The 24804-nt window shown below is 43.1% G+C and overlaps 1 protein-coding gene across 11 annotated transcripts in view; it reads right to left on the bottom strand.

The window, feature by feature from the left end:
- Nucleotides 1–24804, bottom strand: part of CALD1 (caldesmon 1) — a 567652-nt gene that overhangs the window by 183695 nt on the left and 359153 nt on the right. For all 11 annotated transcript variants that reach the window (XM_085652624.1, XM_085652626.1, XM_085652628.1 and 8 more), the window contains one exon: nt 12392–12538. In XM_085652624.1, the coding sequence (XP_085508750.1) occupies nt 12392–12538 (147 nt within the window). The remainder of the gene's footprint in view (nt 1–12391; nt 12539–24804) is intronic.

Genomic DNA, 24804 nt, shown 5'->3' with positions numbered 1-24804 from the left:
TTTATGTTCATCAAGATAACAATTCAAACAGGCTCGTGCGCTCCCAGTTCGTAAGGGCAGATGGAGTCTTCTGATGGACACGATAAAACAAGAGCCAACGCACGTTTCGGTGTTTGCCCATACAAGGCTACACCTTCATCAGGGCAACGATGATGAAAGGCGTGTGGGACAACATAGGAGAAACCTTTCGATCAAGTGTGCTTAATACAAACAGACTCTTCTAGGTAATGTTGGGCGAGCAATGCATAAGCATCAAGTAGAAAAGCACATCAGTTCCAGGACTGGGTCCGATAGGTTGCGGTCTTGAAAAACGGCAAGTATGAGGCTACTTGACGAGGGTTTTAAAATGGCACACACCTTTCATCATCGTTGCCCTGATGAAGGTGTAGCCTTGTATGGGCAAACACCGAAACGTGCGTTGGCTCTTGTTTTCTCGTGTCCATCAGAAGACTCCATCTGCCCTTACGAACTGGGAGCGCACGAGCCTGTTTGAATTGTTATCTTGCTAAACTCATCTAGTGTTGATGTTATTTTTAAACTCTATTGGAAATTAATATGTATAATTTTTGTACATTTGTTTGTTTTGTCTATTACATGAGTATGATGTCTGAATGAGTGTTTGTATGTTTGTTTTATGTGTGGGACCTCCATTTTGTGTTAAATGGATTGTATGTTATATTGTTTATCCTTTATGCAAAGATCATCATTTTGACTATTATCATTGAAATAAATTGCATTTTGTTATATCCTTCTTGTCCTCTCTTCCTACCTGAGCTTGTTTTGGCCCTTGGCTCTTTCCTATAAATCTGACCCATATTTGGGCATAGTGAAATCTATTTAGTGTAGACAGTGGGTTTTGTTTTTCTCCCTTGGAGAGGGGTGATACCCTGAAACCTGGCCCAGAATGCTTGTTTCTGGTCCAGGGAGGACCTGGCTTGGCAATTCAGGCTGGATGCCATCATTTGTGTGTCTTTTGCTTTCTCATTAGTGATGTCATCAGTGATGTCACTGACCATGTCATGAGTGATGTAATATGTGAGGTCACAAGCAGAGCATTGAGGGGCGTAAGCTATAATTAGCTACAGTAAATATAAATAAAGAATTTCACTGGTTTTGTAAAAGTAAAATCTGAGCCTTATGATAACGTCCCTGTAAGAGAGGTCACCTCTGAGATAGGGAGCCGGCCCAAGGGGGATGATGGTCCCCAGGTCCATTAATTGCTCCAGGAGGGGGGCCCCCTCCTTTCGATTGCACAGGGCCAGCTCAAGGGAGATGGTGGTCCATGGGGAAAAAACTGCCCAGGAGGGAGGGTTGGGCAGCCCTCTCCCTCTTAAATGTAAACCATGACTCGGGGAGGTGGTTGTCCTGGGGCCAAATATAGCCCGGGGGAGAGGCTGCGTCCCCCCCCCCCAGTTCATGTCTTGTACCCTGGAGAGGTGGCGAACCCCAGGGCATTTTTAAACATCAGAGGGGGGTCTGTGCAGCCCACCATCTTTTATATTTACATTCCCTGGGGAAATGGTGGCCCTGGGGCCTTTGAAGGCCAAAAGAGAGGGGATGTGCGACCCCTCTCCCATAATGCTTTTGAATAAGCCCCAGAGAGGTGGTGGGATCGGGGGATTAAACTGCTCCTGAGAAGGGGGGGCAAATGCACCCCCCCTCTCCTTTTCTTTCATTTGCGCTTGTCCCCGGGACCTGAGCCCACCGAGGGCTAGTCTTTAAACAAGCAAATTTTGTTATTCTATTTTCACGGACATTTGTAAAACGTCGTGATTTTTCCCCCAAAATATTTTTGAAAATGCTTTTTTGCCCTGGTCAGATCCCTGTTGGATCCTACCACCAGGCCTAGGGGTTCAGGGTATTCCTTCTCCGCCCCCTTCTCTAGTTTTTGTGTTTTCTTTGGGACTTGGCTGAGTCCAAGCCCAAGATGGCTGCAAACACTTCCTGGTTGAAGTGTTGTCAGCCAATCAGATCATTGCAAGAGATCATTAGGACTTGGGAAGGTTCCGCGTCCCTTGCTATACAAATGTCTTTCCTTTAAACCTCAAGAACTACTAAAAGGATTTGGACCAAATAACAAAAAGGCTAGCTTTCTGGACCAAAAGCGAACTTTCAGCCAAATTTGGTGCAATTCCGTCAAACAGATCGGGCTGTGGTCATGTTCAAAATCCCTATGGGAAATTGCATGGGGGAAACACGTTTTGGGACCCCCCCCTTTTTCTCAGCTCCCACTTGATGACTACCCAGAAACGTTTAGCACAGCAGTTGGAGTGCGTAGTATTTTTTTTAATTTTGTGATGATTTGTCAAACAGCACCAAAGTTATTGCCAACACAAAAAATACTCTTTCGAATGGAAACTAGGTCCTAACTGTAACTACCTACCGGCAACCACGAGTAGGTAATATATAATTTTTGATATAATTTGTTTTTGAAATTTAAAACACTGAAATTCACCAGTTATAGTTATAAAGCCAAGCCCAATTTTGTATGCATGATATAATTTCAAATGTAGCAGTGATGTCATAGAACATGCCATCAATGATGTAATATGTGGGGTAATTAGCAGTGCACGGCGAGGGCGCAAGTTAAAGGTACTTTAGGGCCTGAGTTGTAGTTACTTGAGATAACTATAACTAATGAATTTCAGTGTGTTTAGAAAGTTATATTGTCACTGAAATTTTCACCAAACAATAATGTTACTTTACCTGTTTTTAATGCTAAGTGAGCTATATTTTACAATTCCTAACTATAATGTCACTTTGTTTTGATTATTTCCAGTTTTTTTTTTTTTAACAAAGTAATATTTTATTACCATTCATAAAACCAACCTCATGCCGCACACATGGCTGGCATTAGATTGACGCCAAGCCCTGCATCCATCCTACACCACGCATGGCCTTCTGTTGGTCTTGTAGGTCCTGGCCGCACTCAGGCAGACCTATTGATTTTGTCAAAGAGTCACAACAGCAAAATATAAAAAGAGGCCCTATTGGTTTTATCAAGGGTAAAGCATTTCGATATACATAGATCTATCATCTTTCTCCCAAAAAATAATTATTTTTAATCAAATGTATATTTCAGTAACTCACACAATGCGATGTTTGACAATAGTGATTCTTTTTTTAATAAATAACATCAACATGTCTGTGAGTCTTCCTTTTAACATATATATATATACATACATATACATATATATTTATATTACCTAGTTTCCATAGAAAAAGCATTTTTTGACTTGCCTATAACTTTAGCGTCGTTGGACCAATCTTCATGAAAGTTTTTGAAAAAAGCATCAGAGTAGGTTCTGTGTGTCATGGAAAGTTTGGGGGTGATGCGTGCAGTGGGGACTGAGAAATAGGGCCACAAATAAAGGGTGCGTTTGTTATATTAATTCCCATTGGAATGCGTTGTCGAACCTACAGCCCGAACGACTAGATGGAATTACACCAAATTTGGCAGAAAGATAGATGTTGTTATGCGGACTATGCTTTTTGCTATTTGGTGCAAATCTGTCCAGTAGTTTTTGAGAAATGTAATCCGAAAATTGTAGATATATCTCTGGCCACAGATATTTCGCAGTGGTTTCACGATAAATCGCAAATTCAGGCACCAACGGGAATGCTCAGATTGGCTGGATGCAACCTTAAGAGAAAGTTGAGGCTGCCATTTTATCATCCGAGAATGGATGGATGGATAGATAGACAGATAGCTTTGAGCACACTCGCTGGTCACTGTCACACACTCATGTACGCACTCACAAACTCACTCAGACACTTATGCACCCATTCACATAGCCACTCACACACTTATACATCCAGTCACATACCCTCTCAGATACTCATGTACTCACTCATATACCCATTCAGGTACTTAAGCACCCACTTACAGACTTACTCAGAGAGTGACACACCTATGTACAGACCCACTCAAAGACTCATGCACCTACTTACAGACCCACTCACGTATGTTCTCACAGGCCCACTGAGACACTCATTCGCTCACTCACAGATCTACTGAGACACTCCTACACCCACTCACACACCCATACAGTCACTGTCACATTCAGTCGCAGACCATCTCAGAGACTTATGGACTCAGTCTGTCACTCATGCATTCAAACTCACACACACACACTGAATTTCACTCAGATATGCATGCACCCACTCACTCACCCTATTAAGGCTCATGCATCCACTCACAGACCAATCCAGACACTCCCCCTCCCAGTCAAAGACCCACTCAGGCACTCATGCATTCATCCGTTCACTCACCCACTCAGAGACGTATGCTCTCACTCACAGACCCATAGAGGCACTCATACACCCACTCACAGATCCACTCAGACACTTGTATATCCACTCATGGACCCACTCAGATACTCACACACCCATACAGTCACTCACACAGCCACTCATAGACCCACTCAAAGACTTATGCACCCAGTTACTTATACAGTCAGAGACCCATGTACCCACACATAGTCACACTCACAGACCCAGGGACCAACTGACAGACACATTTAGACACTCACGCTGCCAGTCATAGACCCACTGAGAGACTCATGCACCCACTCACTCACCCGTTCAGACCCCCACTTAGGCACTCACTTATCCACTCACAGATCCAGTCAGTTATAAACTTACTTACAAATGCACAAAGGCACTCATGCACCTACTAACAAATTGAGTAAGATTTATGCAACCAATCACAGATCCATTGTGACACTGATGCACCCACTCATAGATGTACTAAGGCAGTCACGCATTTCGTTACAGAAGTACTTATAGACTGATGCATTGTCTCACAGATGCCCTCAAATACTTATGCAGTGAATGGGAGACTTAGTGTTACATTGATGCTTGCAGTCAGAGATTACACTGAAACATTATGCACTGTGATATAGAGATATTAAAGGAGTTGTACATGCTATTATACAGTAGTTTAGAAAGGAATGTGTGTAGTTTGTTGGTTATAATTCATTTAGCAGTTAAAGGTTTTAAATGGGGTTGTGGCTATTGAATGTCTGCATTGTCTTTGTCATTCCGCGACGTATTCATAGTGATCGCGGCTACCGATATCATCACTGTGGAAACGTGTAATATTTTCAGCATGTTGGCTGTGGTGTCCATTTAGTTTCCTTCGGAATTCTTTCATCCTCTGCTGTTCACCTTTTCACTCTGCTTGTGCCATCTATTTTAGTTGACCTCCTGACATGGCTAAGCAATGTACGTGCTGGGGGTTTGTAGCTGCCAGTGCACCTGGTCTTAGCTATTATCTGTTGACTGTTTACTGCTGTCATAAGCATTCCTGCTCACCCTCCCAATTTGCTGACCATGTAGTCATCTATCTGCCCTTGTTTGCTGATAGCCATTTCTAAACTTGTTCTTTCCATTTCTGTTCCCATGCTTACATTGCAATAAAAGCTGTATTTAAGGACAATGGTTTCTGAGTTCAGTATACTTCCTCCTACACTACTTGAGAGTGTTGTGTGGACGTGGTCCCACTCATGAGTGATTAATAAACTTGTTATTTTATTTCAACTCCAGTGTCGATCTCTTTTTGTTAGTCTTTGGACGAGAGGGTGACCCTGCACCAGTGTGCACACTTTTGGGTACATTTCCACATCACAATGCCCGACGTCACCGCGAAAACAGAAATTCGTTTAAATGGTTGTTTTTATGCAAACTCCCTACAAAAATATGACTTTAAACAGTGCAGTAATGAACCCCCAGTGTCTAAAATACTGTAAAATGTGTGCTTATGTGTATTTTGAACCCTGTTAGAAATGGGGTCTCTAGTTGGCAGAGGTAGGTTTCTAGTCATGGTAAGGGGGATACACACTCTAGCTTACCTCTGCTCACCCCCTTGGAAGCTTAGCATGAGCAGACAGGGTTATCCCAAAGCAATGTGTAAAGTATTTGTACTCAAAACACATATGGAAAATAGGGATAACACCACATTAATTTAGAAAAATAAACTATCTTTAGCTAAACTGAACAAGACCAAAACAACAAAAATCCAACATACATGTAATAAGAATATGACTTTTAAAAGGTTTCAAGCAACTTGGTCCACAGGAAACTATGGATGTGTGACTTTACACATAGTACTTGTAGATATGTCAAAATTCACCAGGCCAAACAGCCGCAGAGCAGGGAAGTGTTGAAAAACAAAGTTCTGCTGCACACAGGAAAAATGATGCGTCAAATCCGGACTGTAGGGGGAAGTGATGCGTCGATTCCAAGACAGTTCTGGTCTGCAAGTGATGCATCAGGAAAACTTGCCGCACAGGTGCGATGCGTGGAAATCCGGGATGCGTTGGTGATCGATACAGAGGTGGCAAGCGGCGCTGCATCGGTTTCTTCAGCCATGATCCCACGATGTGTTGGTTCTTTCAGTTGCAGGTGCTGTGTCGTTGCTGCAGTGGCACAGCAGTGGTGCGTGGAGCTTCGTCCCACATGGCGGTGCTGCATCGCAAAAACAGCCGCAAGAAGGGTGCTGTGCCGATCTTCTTAGATTCTTCACTTTCTTCCAGCTTCCAACAACCTCCAGAGGCCCAAAACTGGAACAGGCACCTCCTGGCAGGTCAGAACTCTCAGCAGTAGAGTTCAGGAGAGCTGGGACTAACGTATTTGTGTCCCTGAGACTTCAGAACAGCAGGCCAGCACACACAAGCCCTTGGAGATTCTTCTTCAAGCAGGCTTCTCAGCATAGTTCCAGTTTTTGTCCTTTCCTTGGCAGAAACAGCCACTGCAGGCCAACCTCACACTGCACACATCAAAGGGCCAGTACTTCTCCTCACAGCTCTCCAGCTCGTCTCCTTTTAATACCCAATTTTGTCTTTGTTCTTCTTTGTGCAAGGGTCTCTGAGCCCAGTCCAAACCAGTTCTGTCCTCACTGGTGCAGTATGACCACAGGGGGTGGAGGCAGCAGTGTGCAAGTGAGACAGACCCTTTTCAGGTGCAAGGAAAACAACTACCACTACTTTAAATGCAACCAAGGTCAATTCAGCTCAGCTCTAAGTCATCCAGGAAGGGCCAGTCACACCTCAAATCCCTCCCCGTGGCTGTCTACAGTGAATACACATCCCCAGCACCTGTCACTCCAAAACCAGACAGTCAATCCACAAACAGGCAAAGGCACACAGAATGGTCAAACAAGAAAATGCCTACTTTCTAAAAGTAGGAAAAAGAGAGGAGTTAGGCCCAAGGGGACAAGGCACAAGCACGGCCGTATTATAACTTGTTACAAAAGAATGTGCTTGTGACTCGCATTATTTTGAAAGCTAAATGTCTTTGCTAAATAGCCAAACCCATTGATTTTAGTTTGAACCGGTGTATTTATTTTCACCTTTTTATTATCACGATTTTTTATTCTTAGTTATTTCTTTCAATCTGAAAAAAGACGTGTCGTGTCATATCAATACATCCTTGTTCTCAAAACAATTTACAAACACAATTAAATAAAACATAAATGTGCTGTTCTCGAAACTATTTAGCAAACACACTTAAATAAGACAAAAATGTGCAATACAACATATATCACAAACACTTTTTACATGAAAAAACATTTTAACAAAAAAGACATCCAATACATATATCGCTATTGGTGGTATGCTTTCGGTTATGATTCTTAAGACTCTTTAATGTCTATATTCGATATCCAATCTTATACAGGGCACGTTGGGTTTTTGTGAAAAACTGGAGATTTTTCTCTGTGATCACAAGTTTAAATTATTCAGTGACCCTCAGTTTAGGAATTAGAATTTTTTTTAAACTTAGAAATTCACTGAAAAAACCAAAGGTTACAGGGACATTATAGTTAGGCTGACATTTCACTTGTACAAAACCAGAAAAAAATCAGCAGTTATAGTTATCTGAGCTAACTATAACTTGCGCCCCCTCAATGCACTGCTTATGACCTCACATATTACATCACTCATGACATGGTCAGTGACATCACTGATGACATCACTGATGACATCTCAAATGACATCACTGATTACAGCACTAATTACATCATCCAGTGAGTGTGAGTGTTGTTTAAACGTTTATGAGTGTTAAATATATATACCAAGGTGTATTTTTTGAATTAGTGGGTGTATGCGTGCCTGTAAGGATGATTCAGTGGGTGTGTGACTAACTGTATAACTCAGTGATTAGTTGTCTCAATGAATTTATGGGTGAGGGACTAGGTTGTGTGAATGTCTATATCAGTCGGACAGTTGGTGTCTAAGTGGTAGTATGGGTTGTTGAGTAGGTACATAAGGGGCTGTATGGATGAGTGATTGGTTGAATGAGTATCTGTATGGGTGTATGAGTGTCTGTGTGGGTGGGTGAGAGGGTGTGTGAGGGCCTGCATGGGTGGGTGAGTGAGTGAGTAAGTCAGCAGTGTACGAGTTAGTGAGTGTGTAAGAGAAGGACTGTATAAGTGACTTAGTGTGTGTATGGTTGTGTTGGTGAGTGAATGGATGAGTCAGTGGTATATGAGTGAGTAACTGCATATGTGAAAGACAGTATAGGTGAGTGGTGGAGTATGAATGACTATGTGTGAGTGACTGATTGTGAGAGGGCTGTATGGGTGAGTGTGTGCTTGTGTCAGTGACTCTACAGGTGAGTGAGTGTGTGTTATCTGTATGAATGAGTGTGTGGGTGTGTGTATAACTGTATGGGTGAGTAAATGACTGATTGACTATAGGTGAGTGAGTTGGTGTATGAGTGGTTGCATGGGTAACTGAGTGGATAAGTGTGTAGTCCTATGAATCAGTGAGTGGGTGTGTCAGTAAGTGTATGGGTGTGTCAATGGTTTTGCGAATGGTAGTGTAGAAGTTGGAGTGGGTGTCTGAACGATTACTTTGTGGTGTGAATGGATGTGTCAGAGATTCTGTGGATGATGTCATCAGTGATGTCATTTGAGATGTCACTGACCATGTCATGAGTGATGTAATATGTGAGGTAATAAGCAGTGCATTGAGGGGGCACAAGTTATAGTTAGCTTAGATAACTATAACTGCTGAATTTCTCTGGTTTTGTACGAGTGAAATGTCAGCCTAACTCTAAAGTCCCTGTAACCTTTGCTTTTTCAGTGATTTTCTAAGGTTTTTTTATTCTATTTCATAACTATAGTATCCCTGTAACCTTACATATATATTACCCAGTGACTGTGTTCCTGCTCATGTGAGGCGGAATCAGGGACGCCTTTAGGGCATTGCGACTGGTGCGGCCGCACTGGGAGCTGACCTGTGGTGGGGGCGCTGACCTCAGGGAGGGTGCTGTGTTTAGCAATAACTTATGATTGGTGAGATGAGGGGCACTTTTACCCAGTGGTAGTGAGAGAATCTGAGGAGGCGGACATGGGGTGTGGGAGCGCCAAATATTATTGTCGCACCGGGTGCCACCAACACTAAAGCAGGCCCTGGGCGGAATCTACCTTGTCCCTTGTGCATAGGTTTATCTGGTTAGTGGCCACTCAAGAGTCGAGTGTGTAGCAGGAAATTACAGAGAGACTGACTTCTTATTTCAAACCTTTCTCTGAACAAATAATACAGAATTATATAAGCTAAGTGAAAGTTCACCGTATAAAATTACAAGGTTAGATGTCATCACACATTTACATTGGGTATTGGATAACTTTATGCAACTCAATATGCTATCTACACATCTGTAATAAAATTCAGCAATTTATATCTCATGAAGAATCAATCAGTAGAATTTAGACTTAACTAGGGCTCTTAATGATGAGGAAGCTTTAAATAATATTAGCAGGCAAACAAATTATGACTTCACAACTGTTAAATTAAGCTCAACTGCATGCACAGTCTGTTGACTAGCAAGGGGATGAACGGGGGTCTGTGTAACAATGCAGAATCCCCTTACAGTGATGACGCTAGACGCCGCGAAAGCTTTCGACAAGGTTAGCTGGGCGTTTTTGTATAAAATGATAGAACGCTTTAACCTTGGAGAACATTTTTTAACAGCAATTAAAGAAGTATAAAAATCCATTGGCAAAGGTGTTAGTAAACGGGAATCTCTCTAAATTAATAAAAATCGATAGGAGTAGACTGGGTTGTCCCCTCTCCCCCTTCCTTTTCAATATTTACATCGAGCCCTTGGCTTGTAAATTACGGGCAAACCAAAATATCCAACCTTTTATTTGTTATGGATGATCAAAAAAAATTGGTCTATACGCCGATGATCTAATGATCTTTACAGGTTATCTCACTAACACTCTCTCGGCTACTTGGGAAACATTCAAACATTTTGCAAGCGTATCTGGATATTCCGTAAATCAACAAAAAACAGAATTGATGCAATGAAATACACAATACTGTAGTAACTTGATAAGGCAAGAAATAAAATACCTGGGAGTACAAATCAATCATAATCTGGAAAAACTAGCTCAGATAAATTTTGGAAAATTAGTTGTATCAGTTAGAAAACAACTGGGCTTGGGGAGCGCTGCCATTGTCTTTTCTTGGCAGATCAAATCTTTTAAAGATGTCGGTGCTCCCAAAGTTTTCCTTTCTTTTCAACACCATCCCGCTAGAATTTAACAAAGCATGGTTTCAAAAAATACAAGGAGAGTTCACCAGTTTCATCTGGGGAAATAAATGTCCCAGAATTGCCCTAAAGAAATTACACAAGAAGAAAGAGCAAGGTGATATAGCCACCCCAGATTTATACCAATACTACTGAGCCTTCAACCTAAAGAACTTTTGTCAGCTTTTAAAGGATAGCTCCAGCTTAGCCCCTTATTTAAAGGCTCTTGTAAAGGACCCTCAAGTTCAATCAGAATTATCTCTCTTCAAATTTGGTCACCCTACATTTTTTAAAAAAGTCAAACTAAAAATCCTTCAGAATGCAGCAAAGATTTGGTACTACATAAGACTTACTTTGCAAATACCATACTACTGTGATTCCGCTCCTATTTGGGACTCTCCGGGCACCCCGGCCTGTCTTTTGGACTCAATGGCAACCCCGCTACGAGAGAGTGGGATTAACTACTGGGGACAACTCCTGGAAAACTCTAAATTAATTTCATGGCAGAGATTGTCCGAGGTTTCCAGTAACTCTGTCTCCAAATTTAAATACTATGAATTAGCCAGCTGGACAAAAAGGGCGAGGGGAACTCTGAGGCTGAATCTAGGCTAAATCTACGCCCTAAGCTACAGAAAGAAATCGCAGAGTGGTATTGGCTGTTTATTCAAGCAGAAGAAGGGGCTCAGAATTCGTTGATGGAAAGCTGGAAGAGGGAACTGCCGGATAAGGATCATGAATTATTATGGCAAGTATCTATAGCTTATTTATGGCGCTATGTGAGATCTGCCCCACTAACAAAAAAACATCTCTTCACTGTCCATAAGGCATACTGGACACCCACCTCGGAGGTTATCAAAGATGGGAAGCCAGACAGTAAGAAAATGCTCCAAATGTGGTGAAGAAAATGCCAACGAAGCACATATGTTCTGGCAGTGTCCCTCGATCCAGTCCTTCCGGGAGAAAATGGGTAAGTTTGTATCAGAAGTTTTAGGTCAAGAACTAAAGGGGAGCTTGGATATTGTCCTTTTTTGGGTTTTATAGGGAGTGGCAGATAATGGCAATTTTACAAAAATTCTAAAAAACATTTTTGTCCTAATTCTGTTGGCAAGAAGGGAATTGTGTATCAAATGGATACTTCCATGTTCCCCCACAGAGGCTGAATGGATCCACTCAGTACAAAGGGTGGCAACTCTCGATCGAGCCATTAAGCTAAGTAAGAAAACAAAATTTTGGGAATTATGGGACATATGGTTAGAAGCTTATAGAAATAGGATAAATCTCAGCCTTTCAACTTGATATACACTTATTATCTAGAATTTAATTCTGAAACACATTTTTTTGTTTTTTGTTGCTTTTCCGTTTTCTCCTTTTTCTAATTATCTGGTCCTATGATTAGTAATATGCTTTACCGGTTTCGGCTTGTCTGTGTCAGAGCCATTATTTTATTTGCCTGTTTCAGTGAAGTTAGTCCTTTTGACCAGACGGGGAGGATATCACTCTTAAAAACCCAGGATGTTTATAACATCTCCTCCTTATGGAGAGACCGGGTACCCCTGTCCCAGTAAAAATGGACCCCTTTTCTGATATGTTCTTGCATATTAACAAATGAAGACTAAAAAAAAAAAAAACTATGCAGAGGAACTTGGTTTTGGGTCTTTCTTCAAGTGCGTTGGATGCTTTGTTTACGAATTCAGGGGGAACTTCTAGTAATTGCATGATTCTTTTCTAAATCACATACTGGTCTCGTATTCTAGAGGTTTGAATTTGATTATTATAAATGCATTCGTCCATTAGCTTTCTCCACAGAACACCTAGCATCCTGAAGGCATGCCTAACTTGTTTAGATGCTTACTTGTTCTGAACATTGCTTTCCGATTTCTCTGTGCTATGCCCATCTGTGTCGTCATCTTTTTGTAAACGTTGTCTTTCCTGACGAGCACGGCGACGCCGCTCTCGTGCCGCCTCCTCGTCATCATCATCAGTCCTTTGATAGGTTAATCTGAAATGGAACAAACGCAAGTTTAGACACAAATCTATATCAAAGTATCCACGCTGCAGATACAGCAGCTGGCACAGAATCAAAACTGCTCTAAAGCATTTAAAGAAAAGGTATCCCGTGTGCAAGTTGACATGGTGGTTTGCTGAAGTCATCATTCGACTTTCATGGTTTGCAGAACATTCTTTTCCAATGTGCTCATGTACATTTTTTTCATGCAAGTCATTTGCAGGAAAGGTACTTCTGCATCGGTGAGCCATGGTGTTAAGGTCTTTATTTCCGCTCTTGGTGGAATAAAACCACAATGTAAACTGTGAGATGCCTATTCTGGCCTTTAAGAAACACACAAAACAAGCACTCACAAGGACTCGCAAGTGTTGCAGCGAAAAGTACTTACTTGTGTGTGCACACAAAAGTATGCCCTGTGTTGTCTTTGTGTATAATTCTGTAAATCGATTTCTGCAAAGATATATTTTGCTTATGAACTGACAGTATCATTTCTTTGTAATTTTATTAATGTATGGTTATGTTGTTTATCACTCTAAAGATGAATATGTTTAAGGACAATTTCAATGTTATCATAGGATCAGAGACAGACCTCAAGACTATGTAGACAGTGTTGTAGTAGGGTCCACCAAATATCGCCTGCCGGTTATTTTCTGCAACCAATGTTTATTGTCTATATGTATGACTCACACTGTAATGGAAGTGGTGACGTATAATACTGCCGAAAAGACAGAAACCCACCAAAATACTCATTCCTAGCAGTTCAGGAAGTACTGTCCCAACACTGTACCAATAGCTTCCCTCATTACCCCTCACAGTACCATGTTGCTAGTACTGCCTGTCCGAACAGGAAGCGCCATTGCACCATACTGATCACTGTCCCGCTCAAATAATGTACCCAGAGCTGAGCTTCACTGGTATACTTGTGGCATCACATTGATTTTAACTTACTATACCTTGTAGTACATTGAACGTACATTCACATTAATATCATGGTACAATGACTGTACCTTTCCAGATTGGGCTACATCAATATGCTGCTGCCTAAATCCCCAAAGCTGATATACATTTCCCTCCCCCACTTGCGTTACATTTTTTGTAACTTGCCTCCATTTGTGGTATCTTAGTATCTGCTATTCCAATATTAACATAACATAATATATGTATTTGTACACCGCAAGTTCAAACCTATGGGTATTCTTGGCACCGAATGACCGGTGTTTATTGATACCCAACTCAATGGTTATATAAATGTCACCGTCACAGGTTTTTGCTCGATATTCTCCCCGTAAAATTCCTCATATGTACCCTATTTTGATTTGTGGATATTTCGTGCAAATGTTTGTCCTGCAGTCTTTTTGCTGCCCCTGTGCAACTTTTTCTTTAGGAGGGTAACCCCCACATGACCACGTTTCTTTTTTTTGTGTGGGGCTTGCCCCCCACTGTACCCTTAATCCCTCTTGCCATGGTATTTCACCACCAGGATCTGACATGTTGTTTAATTATGCAGCAAAGTACAAGCGTCAGCACCAAGGACATGACCGGAAGGCCTCATACCCCTAGGTCTGTGCACCCCTATGTCTGTGCACAAAATTGCAGTGACTGAATAAATGCATAAGACCAGTCTAGGGTCTTTGTTTGTAGTATGTGCTTTTACTCCCTAATTTGTTTTCTTAAAATATTAACTATCAGTCTATTTCCTTCCAACATTATCTGTGAATAAAATCCAGCAGATTGAAGATCTTAATTTCCACATGTGGATCAAAAGTATACTTTTTTTATTGCTTTAAATAGATGCTACAGAAGTGCACCATAATCATACTGGAAAATGATCACATTATTATGATGAGAATCAGTATGTGATGCAACATTTTGTATAATAATAGAGAAAGTGCAAAACGGTGGGTGCAGTTATAGGGAACAAACCTTGCCCTCAAGGAATACATTACCAAACTAAGCATGGTTTTTTTTGGTACCAGCTCTGTTTTAAAGAAAGTTTAACCATTTCTTACCGAAAGAGACTTCAGAACTCCTTTTCAAACCCTCCTACTCTAGCATCTGGATGGTGGTAATGCTCTACTCTATGGTCTCCCAGATACTACATTGGCATCCCTTAGGGGCATCCTACATGATGTAGCACGTCCCATCCAGGGCCTGAAGATCACATCACCTCCCTCATCCTGATGGAACGCCATTGGTTTCCCATGCCGGCCCACACCATCTTCAAAATCAGCTGCATTTACAAATAATCATAACCAGCACCCCTGCTTATCTTGCAAACAAGCTCCCCATATTTGGTGGATCTTGGCATACCTTCAGCTAGAACACTATCAGACTGCAGACAAACAAGTGTAAAAAATAAAAAATAAGACAGCAGGCCTTTTTCATCTCTGCATCCAGAATCTGGTACCGCATCCCTGTATCTATTAAGAACGCCCCAACGCTGCTCCAATTAAGGAGGGAGTTGAAGACTCACCTCTCCAAAGAAGACTACATCCCAATAATTAACCATCCACAACCAACCAAGTCTTTATGCTTGTTGTTGGCCATGTATAGTGCTCTGCTGACTTTTGGCTAAGTTCATATTATAGAAAAACCATATACATACACACATTGAGCACTAATCAGACAGCAGTTTTCGTATGAAACAGACCTGGTCTGTGACAGAATCCTAGAAAGCAAGGCTTGAAGGTTCCCAGATCTGGCAGCGCTACAAGGCTATACTAATGGCAACAGAGCACCAAAGGAATTTATATTATTAACATACCATGTATCTATCAGTCGAAGCCATAGCATAACATCTAATATGCATAAATGAATATGAATCATGCATTTGGTCACATCACAGAAGAAAATTATAAAGAATGTTCCATGATGACAGGATAAACAGAATCCTTCAGGCCATATAATCACTGTGATAGATATGTCCACGCAATGCCTTCTGCAGCTCTTTTTTCCCCCCATGATGGGAATATGGCATGGTACATATGATCACCCCCCCCCCCCCGCAATAGCTTTACAAGTCTCCATTAGTGTGTGTAGTTAACTGTATGCTACAATGAAGGAAGTATATAAAAAAAGCATCAAAAGGTTTCAAAGAAGAAAAACTGTCATTTACCACTGCATGAAACTACTACATGCATTTGAAAGAGTAAAGTTGTCTACAATTGTGTCTAAAAATTGGTTAACTTGCAAATATTTCGAGTAATCATACTCTCAAATACTTTCCAACAAAATAAGGGACATTCCACAGAATTGCGTTATTAATGACAAAGAAGCCGCTTCATCATTGCACAATTCGTGCAGCTATTTCAAGAACTCAAAAATATGGCAACACAGACAATAGTTTATGTTATCAATAAATAATTATGTTTTTTAATTATTGTATATCCAGAAAGAACAACTGCATTAAAGAGAAAGACGAGTAACTATGAAGCTCATTAACAAACAGTTGTATTTTAGAATGATCCTCCACGGAGTTAAAACATGCATTCCAGATTTAACATTTAATGTAAGCTTTTAATAGAACCTGATAGTCAGTACGATATTGTACAGATGCTTACAAATATATTTTTCATAACGCCATAGCAGATAAAGGTGTTTTTTTCGCGGGAATTTACTCAGAAACCTACTTAATCGAATCTCAACCTACCTATCCATTTGCCAACTTCTACATAATTGCTGATGTTTCTTCGTCTCAGTTGTAAACTCTCTGTTCGTTTTTCCTCCACCATAGAGCGTGAATTGTAAGACGCCTCTCAATGCAGGCCGTGCCACGCGCTGACAGGTGATACTGCGCATTAAATATTCAAATGAAAGCCGAGTTGAACACTGTCTCCCTCATGAATGCGCAAATTTACGGAGATGGATTAACGGGTTTGACGTCATATCATGGCTGGACTGGCCTGCCGAGTAAGAGACACAGGGTAGTTCCTTTCTGACCCAGTCTAGCCCCTGCCATTCCCGGCGCCTCGTGGGGGGTTATCAAGCAGCAACTTACTATTAAAAGTGCAATATGTACCTAAGCACTTCCTGCACACTTTTGTTATGCTAGTTATTGTCGTGCTGCTGCTGTATCATGCAAGATGGCGCCGCTTGTTTGTGTTCACAGGAGTCAGCTTAGCTTGCCGGGCTGCTGCGCATGGGACCAGAGAGGCCGGGTCACAGAGAACCGTCCTGAGGTTTGCTTCACACGGACAGTCCGCGGCTGCCTGAGACCCACTTATCTACTGTAGCAGAATAGGAAACAGGAAAACATTTTATTAGTGCCCTTTAAATCTGCCTTTAAAGCATATGTTTTGAACCCATATCTTTGAGGTGCTGTGCTATAAAATATGCAGCTTAGCTTCACTTTTTTTAAAAAGATTTTTTTGCTAGAGAATGGGCAAGTCTACTAAAAGAGGGTCGGGCTTGCTTGCTTTGTTAGCTTGCAACCATGTGGAGTTTTTTTTTTTTTTAAAACAAAAATCCGAATACTTTGCACTGACCAGTCCCCTTGAAAACATAAAATAATACACAAATCACAAATGGTCTGGCTGTGTCGGTAGAAATACCTGTTTAAAAGATGACTGGACCCCCACCATAAGAAAAGCAGTACATTACTATGACCGCTTTCTATCACAGCCCAATACATTGACCATAAGTCCATACCCGTCAACAGTTCTATCGTATAAGCAACCTATTTATTTATTTAGTTAGTTTAAAGTGCTACAAGCTGGTGCCAGCTAACTTAGGGTGTCCTGAAAGGATTTCAATGGTCTATGGCTGGCAAAGAAGCAATGCTAGACATTGTTCTGGACCCGCAATTGTGATTATGAAATTGGTTCTCTGGTTCTAGATGGGCTTGTGATGCGCTAGGCGTGTCTACTTCTCACGTATGGTTATTAAATGTCTAAGACGGCAGTTGGCTAGGGTGCTGTGCAGTATAACCCCAATATTAAATATTTTCAGTAATAGAAACAATGACTCCACATTTCATCCTTCACATCCTTCCTACACTGAACAGAGAATACCATTTTCAGTTTGGGAACACAGTATGTTTATATAACTGTATATTAATATGTGCGTGTACAAATTGTCAAAAAATGAATTGAAAGCATGTTTCATTGTTTTCTCACTTCTGTGGTGAACACAAGCTCAACCAAGTCGTCGGATAAACAAAGTCACGCCAGTGACAGAATACTCAACATCTTAACCCCCGGGAAGGCCTCAGTAAAGCGGTAACTATCTCTGAATCCGCTGCAGGCTGTCGCCCTCCATTGCTTCCTTCAGCCAGGCATGTCTTTAGCAGCCCTTACCACAGACGCATCCTGTGAGGGTCATGGTGGGTGGCACTGCGCAGCATCTATGCCAATGTCATGCATGGTAAGGTCATCGACAAGGCGTGGGCTGCTGGCAGTGCACCTAGGACGGCTAAGGTTGTCTTCCCCTTCCTCGTGTCCTTACCAATTAAAAGAGCCCCTTCTCTCCGTAGTTTATGGTAAACAACTGGGCATTAATTAGCAACAGGATTATTTACAATTCCAAGGTCAATTTTTGTTCATAAACTCTAGTCAAATCTTCAATCAGTTGCAAGGAAATAGCTTTCAGTTCCAATCAACCACATACCCTTTGTGCAAGCGCCTAACCCAGAAGGCCGGGTCTGCATTCTATACACGCTGCGTCCCTTTACCCTCAGCGCAAACTCGAAGCCTTCCTCTTGAAAGAACCTCCTGAGCGCCCGATCAGGCGAGCCTGCCTCCGCTGCCCTGCCGGACTGTACCGGCCGAGGCCCAGCACAGGACTGTCTGCTGTGGCCCCTAATGCTGTACACCGCGCTAAAACAGGAAGACGCCATCCCTTTCTAATGTGGTACAAAAACGAAAACATCTATTCCTAATTTCTTCACATGGTCATTATGCGCAGACCCGATGATGTGCCAGAAAGCGCCTTTCTGCACCATGTATTGTGAAATCATGTTGCAGAGGGTCTGGTCTTCATAATACACTGATGGATAAGAAGTGACATCTGCTCCGAGCAGAGAGTTGGGCCCCGTTCGAAGTAAGCCAGAATAGAGAAGGGCTCTGACCCCTGGCACTGAATAGTGATACCGCGGGGTTTAACGTACACGGGATGAGCTAAATACTTCATATTCCAAGTATTCCGCAATTGTTTGAGGCATAACAGGCATAGCCGGTATGTAGCTACCGAAATCCTCATGCGTCACTTTTTATCAGGCCTTTTCCCCGGACTTACCTAGAGAAATCGTTAGTGGAAAACCGTGTGGGTGCAGAAGTGTCCGCGCATGCGCCAACTGCCAACTGTGCAAGGGTCCAAGTGCTCGGAATGGCAGCTTAAGACCTCTACACGCATCAACTCTCTGGCTCTGATGCTAATTCAATGTAGCCTGGAGAAGCCTGTGGCCAGGGCCGGAGTGGCCATTCTTTCCCCAGTAGGCTGCTGTGACCCGGCGCTGCCCCGCTGACCCCATTCTAGGCACGGCCTCTGCAGGGTGGGCTGATTTTCACTTTTTTGCCAGGGCTGATTTTGGTTTCCAGTCCAGCCCCGCTTGTGGCTGCACGTATTGTAAGTACATAAAATAACTGCAGGTAACTGTGGCAAGGATACAGAGTATACTTTAAGATTGAAACACGGCTTTTCCACCATTGGCCACCTATCTCTACTCCATACTGAAGGCAGGGACTGGAAAACGAGCAAAGGTCACGCTGGAATACTGGGGTTCAATAAGGAATGCCAGGAGGCAGCCAAAGGAAACTCGCCCACCAAGAATGACGTTTGTCACAGTTGGATTTATTCACCTTCCAACCTAAGTGTGGACTTTAGATTTTTTCAGCAGTGGACTGTACTGCAAACGCAGAACAAACCCTCGCTGCAAAAAACGTCTGAAATACCAGGAGAAAGGGCACAGGAGAGTGAGCCCAGCTTACACGATGTTATCCGCAAGCTGATGTCTTTGTTTACGAGTACTGGAACATGTTCAACAATAAGGGCACATTCACAACCAGCAGTTCCTTGGCCTTACATAACAAACGCGCCTTTTTCCTCGGCATAGAGGTACTCATCACTGAGCCACCAGCCCATCGCCCCTCAAAGAAAGTCAAAGACCCCCAACCCACGAAGAAAGTCAAAGTAGGCATCAGATATGGCATGCACTAAATTCTATTTCATAACTAAAATCCTGTGTGTAATCGCATACGTGAAACTTTGGGGTGAGCATGTAGTGGTCATGAGCACGCTAAGCTTCTTTAACTTTCTGGACTGGCAGGCTGAGCAACACTTCACCCTCACTCTGGACTGGTTGGTTGCTATACTTTCACCGGGGTATCACCTGGCATCTACAGTAAGCTTCCATTTTGGGAGCAGTCTTGCCTTGAAGTCTGAGGGTCACTGAGACAATTCCATTGAGGGAGGTAGGAGATGGTGGGTGTGGGCCGATGGATATGAAGGGCACAATGGATCTTAATTTTGGTTGTTATTAAGACCAATCATTTTGGGACCCATACCCCTTGCTTGCAGTAGGGCCCAAGGAACCCTTCTTTTGCGAATAGTGTACTCTATGTTAAGTGGTGTCTATGACTCCATTCCTGAGTCTTTTAAGTTCTGACATCATCCAATACCTTTTAATTCTACTAAAATAATATGCATAATATATTCACGTAAAGGGGCTTTCAGCCACCTCTTCTCACCCACCAGTCTGTTGTTGTGTCATTCCCATTTTACATACGCCCTCTACAGAATACAGCATGGGGCAATGGTTCAGCCGACGTAAGCCTCTGGTTAACATAATTTGAGTGACTGCATTTTTCTCTTTCAGGAGGTGCACATCCGCACACAAGGAGCTCCTTTAGAAGCAGTGTTGCCTGATGTGATAGTAGGTCACATTTGTAGTGAGCACAGGGCACATTCCAGCTTTATCAGTTCCTGTCCCTTTCCAATGCTGCTGTAAATTCATTTTGTGGTGGCCTGCTGCTTTTTCACAGGCTAACATATTGTGTTCCTGGACTCAGATTCACCCATGGTGCTTTGATGAACATTGCCCAGGAAGAAAACCAAACTTCAGAGCGTTTAATTTTCAGCACGCTTGTAACTGTTTTATTAAAACATAGATGGGGCATAATTTGGGTTTAATAATAAATATTTTATACTGTGAACCCTCTCTTATTCCTTCTTTCCCTCTTTTTTCTTTACATTGTTGTTTCCTTCTTTTCTTATTTCTTTCGTTCTTTTTTTGTCTATTTTCCTTATTCTTTCTTTCCGTCCTTTTTGCCTTTCCTTATTTTCTTTCCTTCTTTTTCATTTTTTCCTTCTTCCATTTTTCTTTTTCCTTCTTTCAGTCTTTCCTTCCTTCTGTTTTGCCTTTCCTTTTTTCTTTCCTTCTTTTTGTCTTCTTTCCTTTATTCGTTCCATTCTTTATTTTCTTTGCTTTCTTCTTTCTCACTTTCTTTTTTCATTATTTCTTTCCTTTTTCCTATCCTTTTTATTCTCTTTTCATCCCTTTTTCTCTTTTGCCTTCTTTTATTCTTTCTTTCTTTTTCTTTTTTGCCTTCTTTCCTTTTTCTTACCTTCTTAATTTTGTTTTTCTTTTTTTGTCTTTTTGCTTTCTTTATTTCATTATTTGTCTTTTTTGCCTGTCTTCCTTTTTTATTCTTCTACCCTTTCCTTTTTGCATCTCTATTTCTTGCCTTCTTTATTATTTTCCTTTTCTTCCTTTCTTTTTTCTTGTTTTTCCTTCTTATTTCTTTCTTCTTGCCTTCTTTTCCCTACTTTCTTTCCTTGTTTTTTTCTCTTTCCTTCTTTCTTTTATCCTTCCTTGCTTTTCCTTTCTTTTTGCCGTCTTTCCTTTCCTGCTTTCCCTCTTTCTGTTTTGACTTTCTTTTATTCTTTCCTTCATATAAATGTTTCCTTCTTTCTTTCATTTTGCCTTCTTTGTTTTTCCTTTCCTTCATTCTTTTTTATCTTTTCATCGTATTTCTTCTTTTTCCTCTCTTTTGTCCTTCTCTCTATTTTTCACATTTGACTTTTTTCCTTTCCTTCTTTCCTTCTTCCCTCTTTTCTCGCCTTCCTACCTTACATTTTTGCCTCCCACTCTTCCTTCCTTTTTTAGGTCTCGCCTGGCGTAAGACTGCGCAGACATGCGCAGTCTCGCTGGCGAGATTTAACGTTTTAGGGTAGATTTCTCTAGTGGACTTTAAGCCACGCCCCTCGTTTCCATTGGCTGGCATCACCGTTTATGCTAAACGGTGGCCAGCCATTGGAAAAGAGCATCTAGTGACGTACACTTTTCTCTTTTAGAGCCGTCCCAGTTGGACTGGGTGCCCAGACTTACTGCTGGCGTAAAAGTTTTTTTTTATCTTTATGGGGCCAAACACATGGCCCCATAAAGATAAGAAACCAGTCATGCGAGACAGTCCAACTGGGACGGCTCGCGAGCCAGTCCAACTGGGACAGCTCTAAAAGACTGAAGGCGTCCTCCCCGACTCACGTGCCGACAATCCAGCTGCCATATTTAATTAAAATAGTCCAACCTCAGGGTCGCAATTCGACACCCTAAATTGCAACAACTGTCTGTTTCTCCACTCCAGGCCGCGTCTTCAGGGCCCGTAAGACTAGGCTGTACTCTGTCTTTCTTGGTCGGCGGCCATGTTAGGTGAACTCACCCTATCCGCATTTCAGGCTGCATGATGGCGGTAGCTCGTCGGGCCCCGCCCCACGGCGCGTGACGTCACGCGCAGCCGCTACCGGTTTCGGGCGCCATCGAGGACGACTCTTCAGGCCCCGTCCGGGGTTCGCGCTGGTGAACTGGAGGCTGAGGCCGCGCGCCCAGTCACCGGTGCTGACACAGGGACTCCGTGAGGCGGCTACAGGAGGCCTTGGTGACCGATGCCCGGTGAGACTGCGGGACTAGATGTGCCTCGGGGGCTGGGCACCGGTGGCGAGGACTCGCCCCGGAGTGGGGAGAGCAGAGAGTCGGGGCCAGTGGCAGCATCGGGAGGAGGTCCAGGACTAGGGCGGAGAGGCTGAGGGGGTGTGCGGGCAAGGAGATAAAGGGCTGGGGCGAGGAGGGCCGAGGAGATCAGGAGGGGAGCAGGGCAGAGACCTATAGAGCAGGGGCGGTAGGGGAGGGAGGGCTGATGAGATCGGGCGGTAGGGTCTTGGGGAGGGCTTCCAACCATGCTAGGCTCTGCAGGTCACCAATTCGACGTTGATGGCTCCGACAGAGGTGTTTGGAGATCCCGAGTTGTCGAGAAGGGGGGTGGGGGCTGAGATACTGAGAGGGCTCTACAGGACGGCAAAGGTAAAGAGGATGGCAGAGATACTGAGCGGGCACTCCAGAAGACCAGAGATGAAGAGGCCGAGGTGGCACAGAGGAGGGCTGAGATAACGAGAGGGTGGAGGAGAAGAGACTGAGCGGGCACTCCAGGAGAGCAGAGGTGAAGAGGCTGAGTGGGCACAGAGGAGTGCAGAGATACCGAGGGCTTTGCAGTGGGGCAGAGCTGAAGAAGAGGCTGAGGGTGCTCCAGTGAGAGGTGGGCAGAGATGCAGAGAGGAGGGCAGAGGTGAGGAGACAGAGGGGTCACAAGTGAGAGGAGTACGAAGAAACTGAGGGGGGGCACCAGTGAGAGGAGGGCAAGAAACTGAGGGCACTGCAGGGGCAGAGGTGAAGAGACTGCAGGTGAACAGAGGAGGGTAGATTTACTGAGAGGGCACTGCAGGAGAGCAGAGGTGAGGAAGAGACTGAGGGCACCCGTGAGAGGAAGACAGTGATACTGAGAGGGCAGATTTGAAGAGGAGACTGATGGGGCACCAGTGAGAGGAGGCAGATATACCGAGGGCACTGCAGTGGGCTGAGGTGAAGCCAAGGCTGAGGGGCCACCAGTAAGAGGGCAGAGATACCAAGAGGGCCCAACAGGAGGGCAGAGGTGAGGAAGACACTGAGGGCATGAGGGCACTAGTGAGAGGAGGACATATACTGAGAGGGCACTGCAGAGGCGAAGAGACTGAGGGTGCCACAGTGAGAGGAGGGCAGAGACAACTATCTGGCACTGCAGGGGCATAGGTGAACAGTCTGCAGGGGCACAGAGGAGGGCAGAGACACTGATCTGGCACTGCAGGAGAGCAGAGTTGAAGAGACAGGTGGCACCAAGGTGGGCAGAGGTACTAAGAGGGCTCTGCAGGAGGGCAGAGGTGAAGAGACTGAGGTGGCACTCTGGAACTCAATCTGGAACAAGCATTGAAAATGCAATAGGCCTCGCCTTTTATTAAGTTAAAGCCATTTGCTTTGCTATATAATACCATTAGCAAAGCAAATGGCTTTAACTTAATAAAAGGCGAGGCCTATTGCATTTTCAGTGCTTGTGCTTTCCTTCCTTTTATGCCCTCCTTCCTTCCTTTTTTGTCTTCCTTCCTTCGAAAGACACAAGCTTTGGGGTCTAGAAATGTCACTGCCCTATAGCAACTTTCATCAGAGGCAGAAGCTGCCTTGTAGGAAAAAAACAATGATCAGGCTGCAAGCTGTATATCTGTAGGGTCAGCTGTATTTGGGATGATAGAGGCAGTGCCTCATACACCTCGTGTAAGGCCAATCATACTTTAAGTTATCCCATTTAGTGTCTAGTCTGAGTTCAGGATGATGTAAAACTGCTAATAATCTTCGACCATAACCAAATATTGAAATGCAACCAAGCCAAAAACTCACTAACAAACAATTATTGGCAGATACCATAGTTAAGTCAGAGTTATCTGCAGGCAGGAGGGGCATTTGTTAGTGAGTGAAGCTGGGCCTACATTAACTGATGTTCACAGGGAGGAAATGTCTGGTCCGTGCTGATTCACACTGGTGTTTCCTCTGCAGGGCACTCACGGGAAGGTGCCCAAATGAACGTGAATTTGTTCACGAACGGATCATATTTTGTGCAACAGTCCGCACAGAGGAGCTGGGGAGACAGCACAAAGACTCTCCGCCAACCAGTGTTTATCTTTGTGAAGAGTTAATTTTCATATCCTTGAGTCTTTTCAAGCAAGTGTTTGATCCTACGACTGAGACAATATAGTATTATTCCATCAAGTATGTTGTTATTTGTCAGTGTCCTATAACATTTATTAAGAACAAAGCCAAGTCAGAAACCTAATTTGTGTACAAGTAAACACTTCATACACGCAAGGGCACTAAGAATACGCCATGACACATTATGTGCATCACAGCTTAAAAGAAAATATTTCACAACCTGAGCGGTTTTGTTTAAGACATCACTGTTCACCGAGAA

Source organism: Triturus cristatus, chromosome 4_1, assembly GCF_964204655.1.
Source record: "Triturus cristatus chromosome 4_1, aTriCri1.1, whole genome shotgun sequence".
NCBI lineage: Eukaryota > Metazoa > Chordata > Amphibia > Caudata > Salamandridae > Triturus > Triturus cristatus.
The sequence above is the reverse complement of the archived record's forward strand: the minus strand, read 5'-3'. Positions and strand labels throughout refer to the sequence as shown.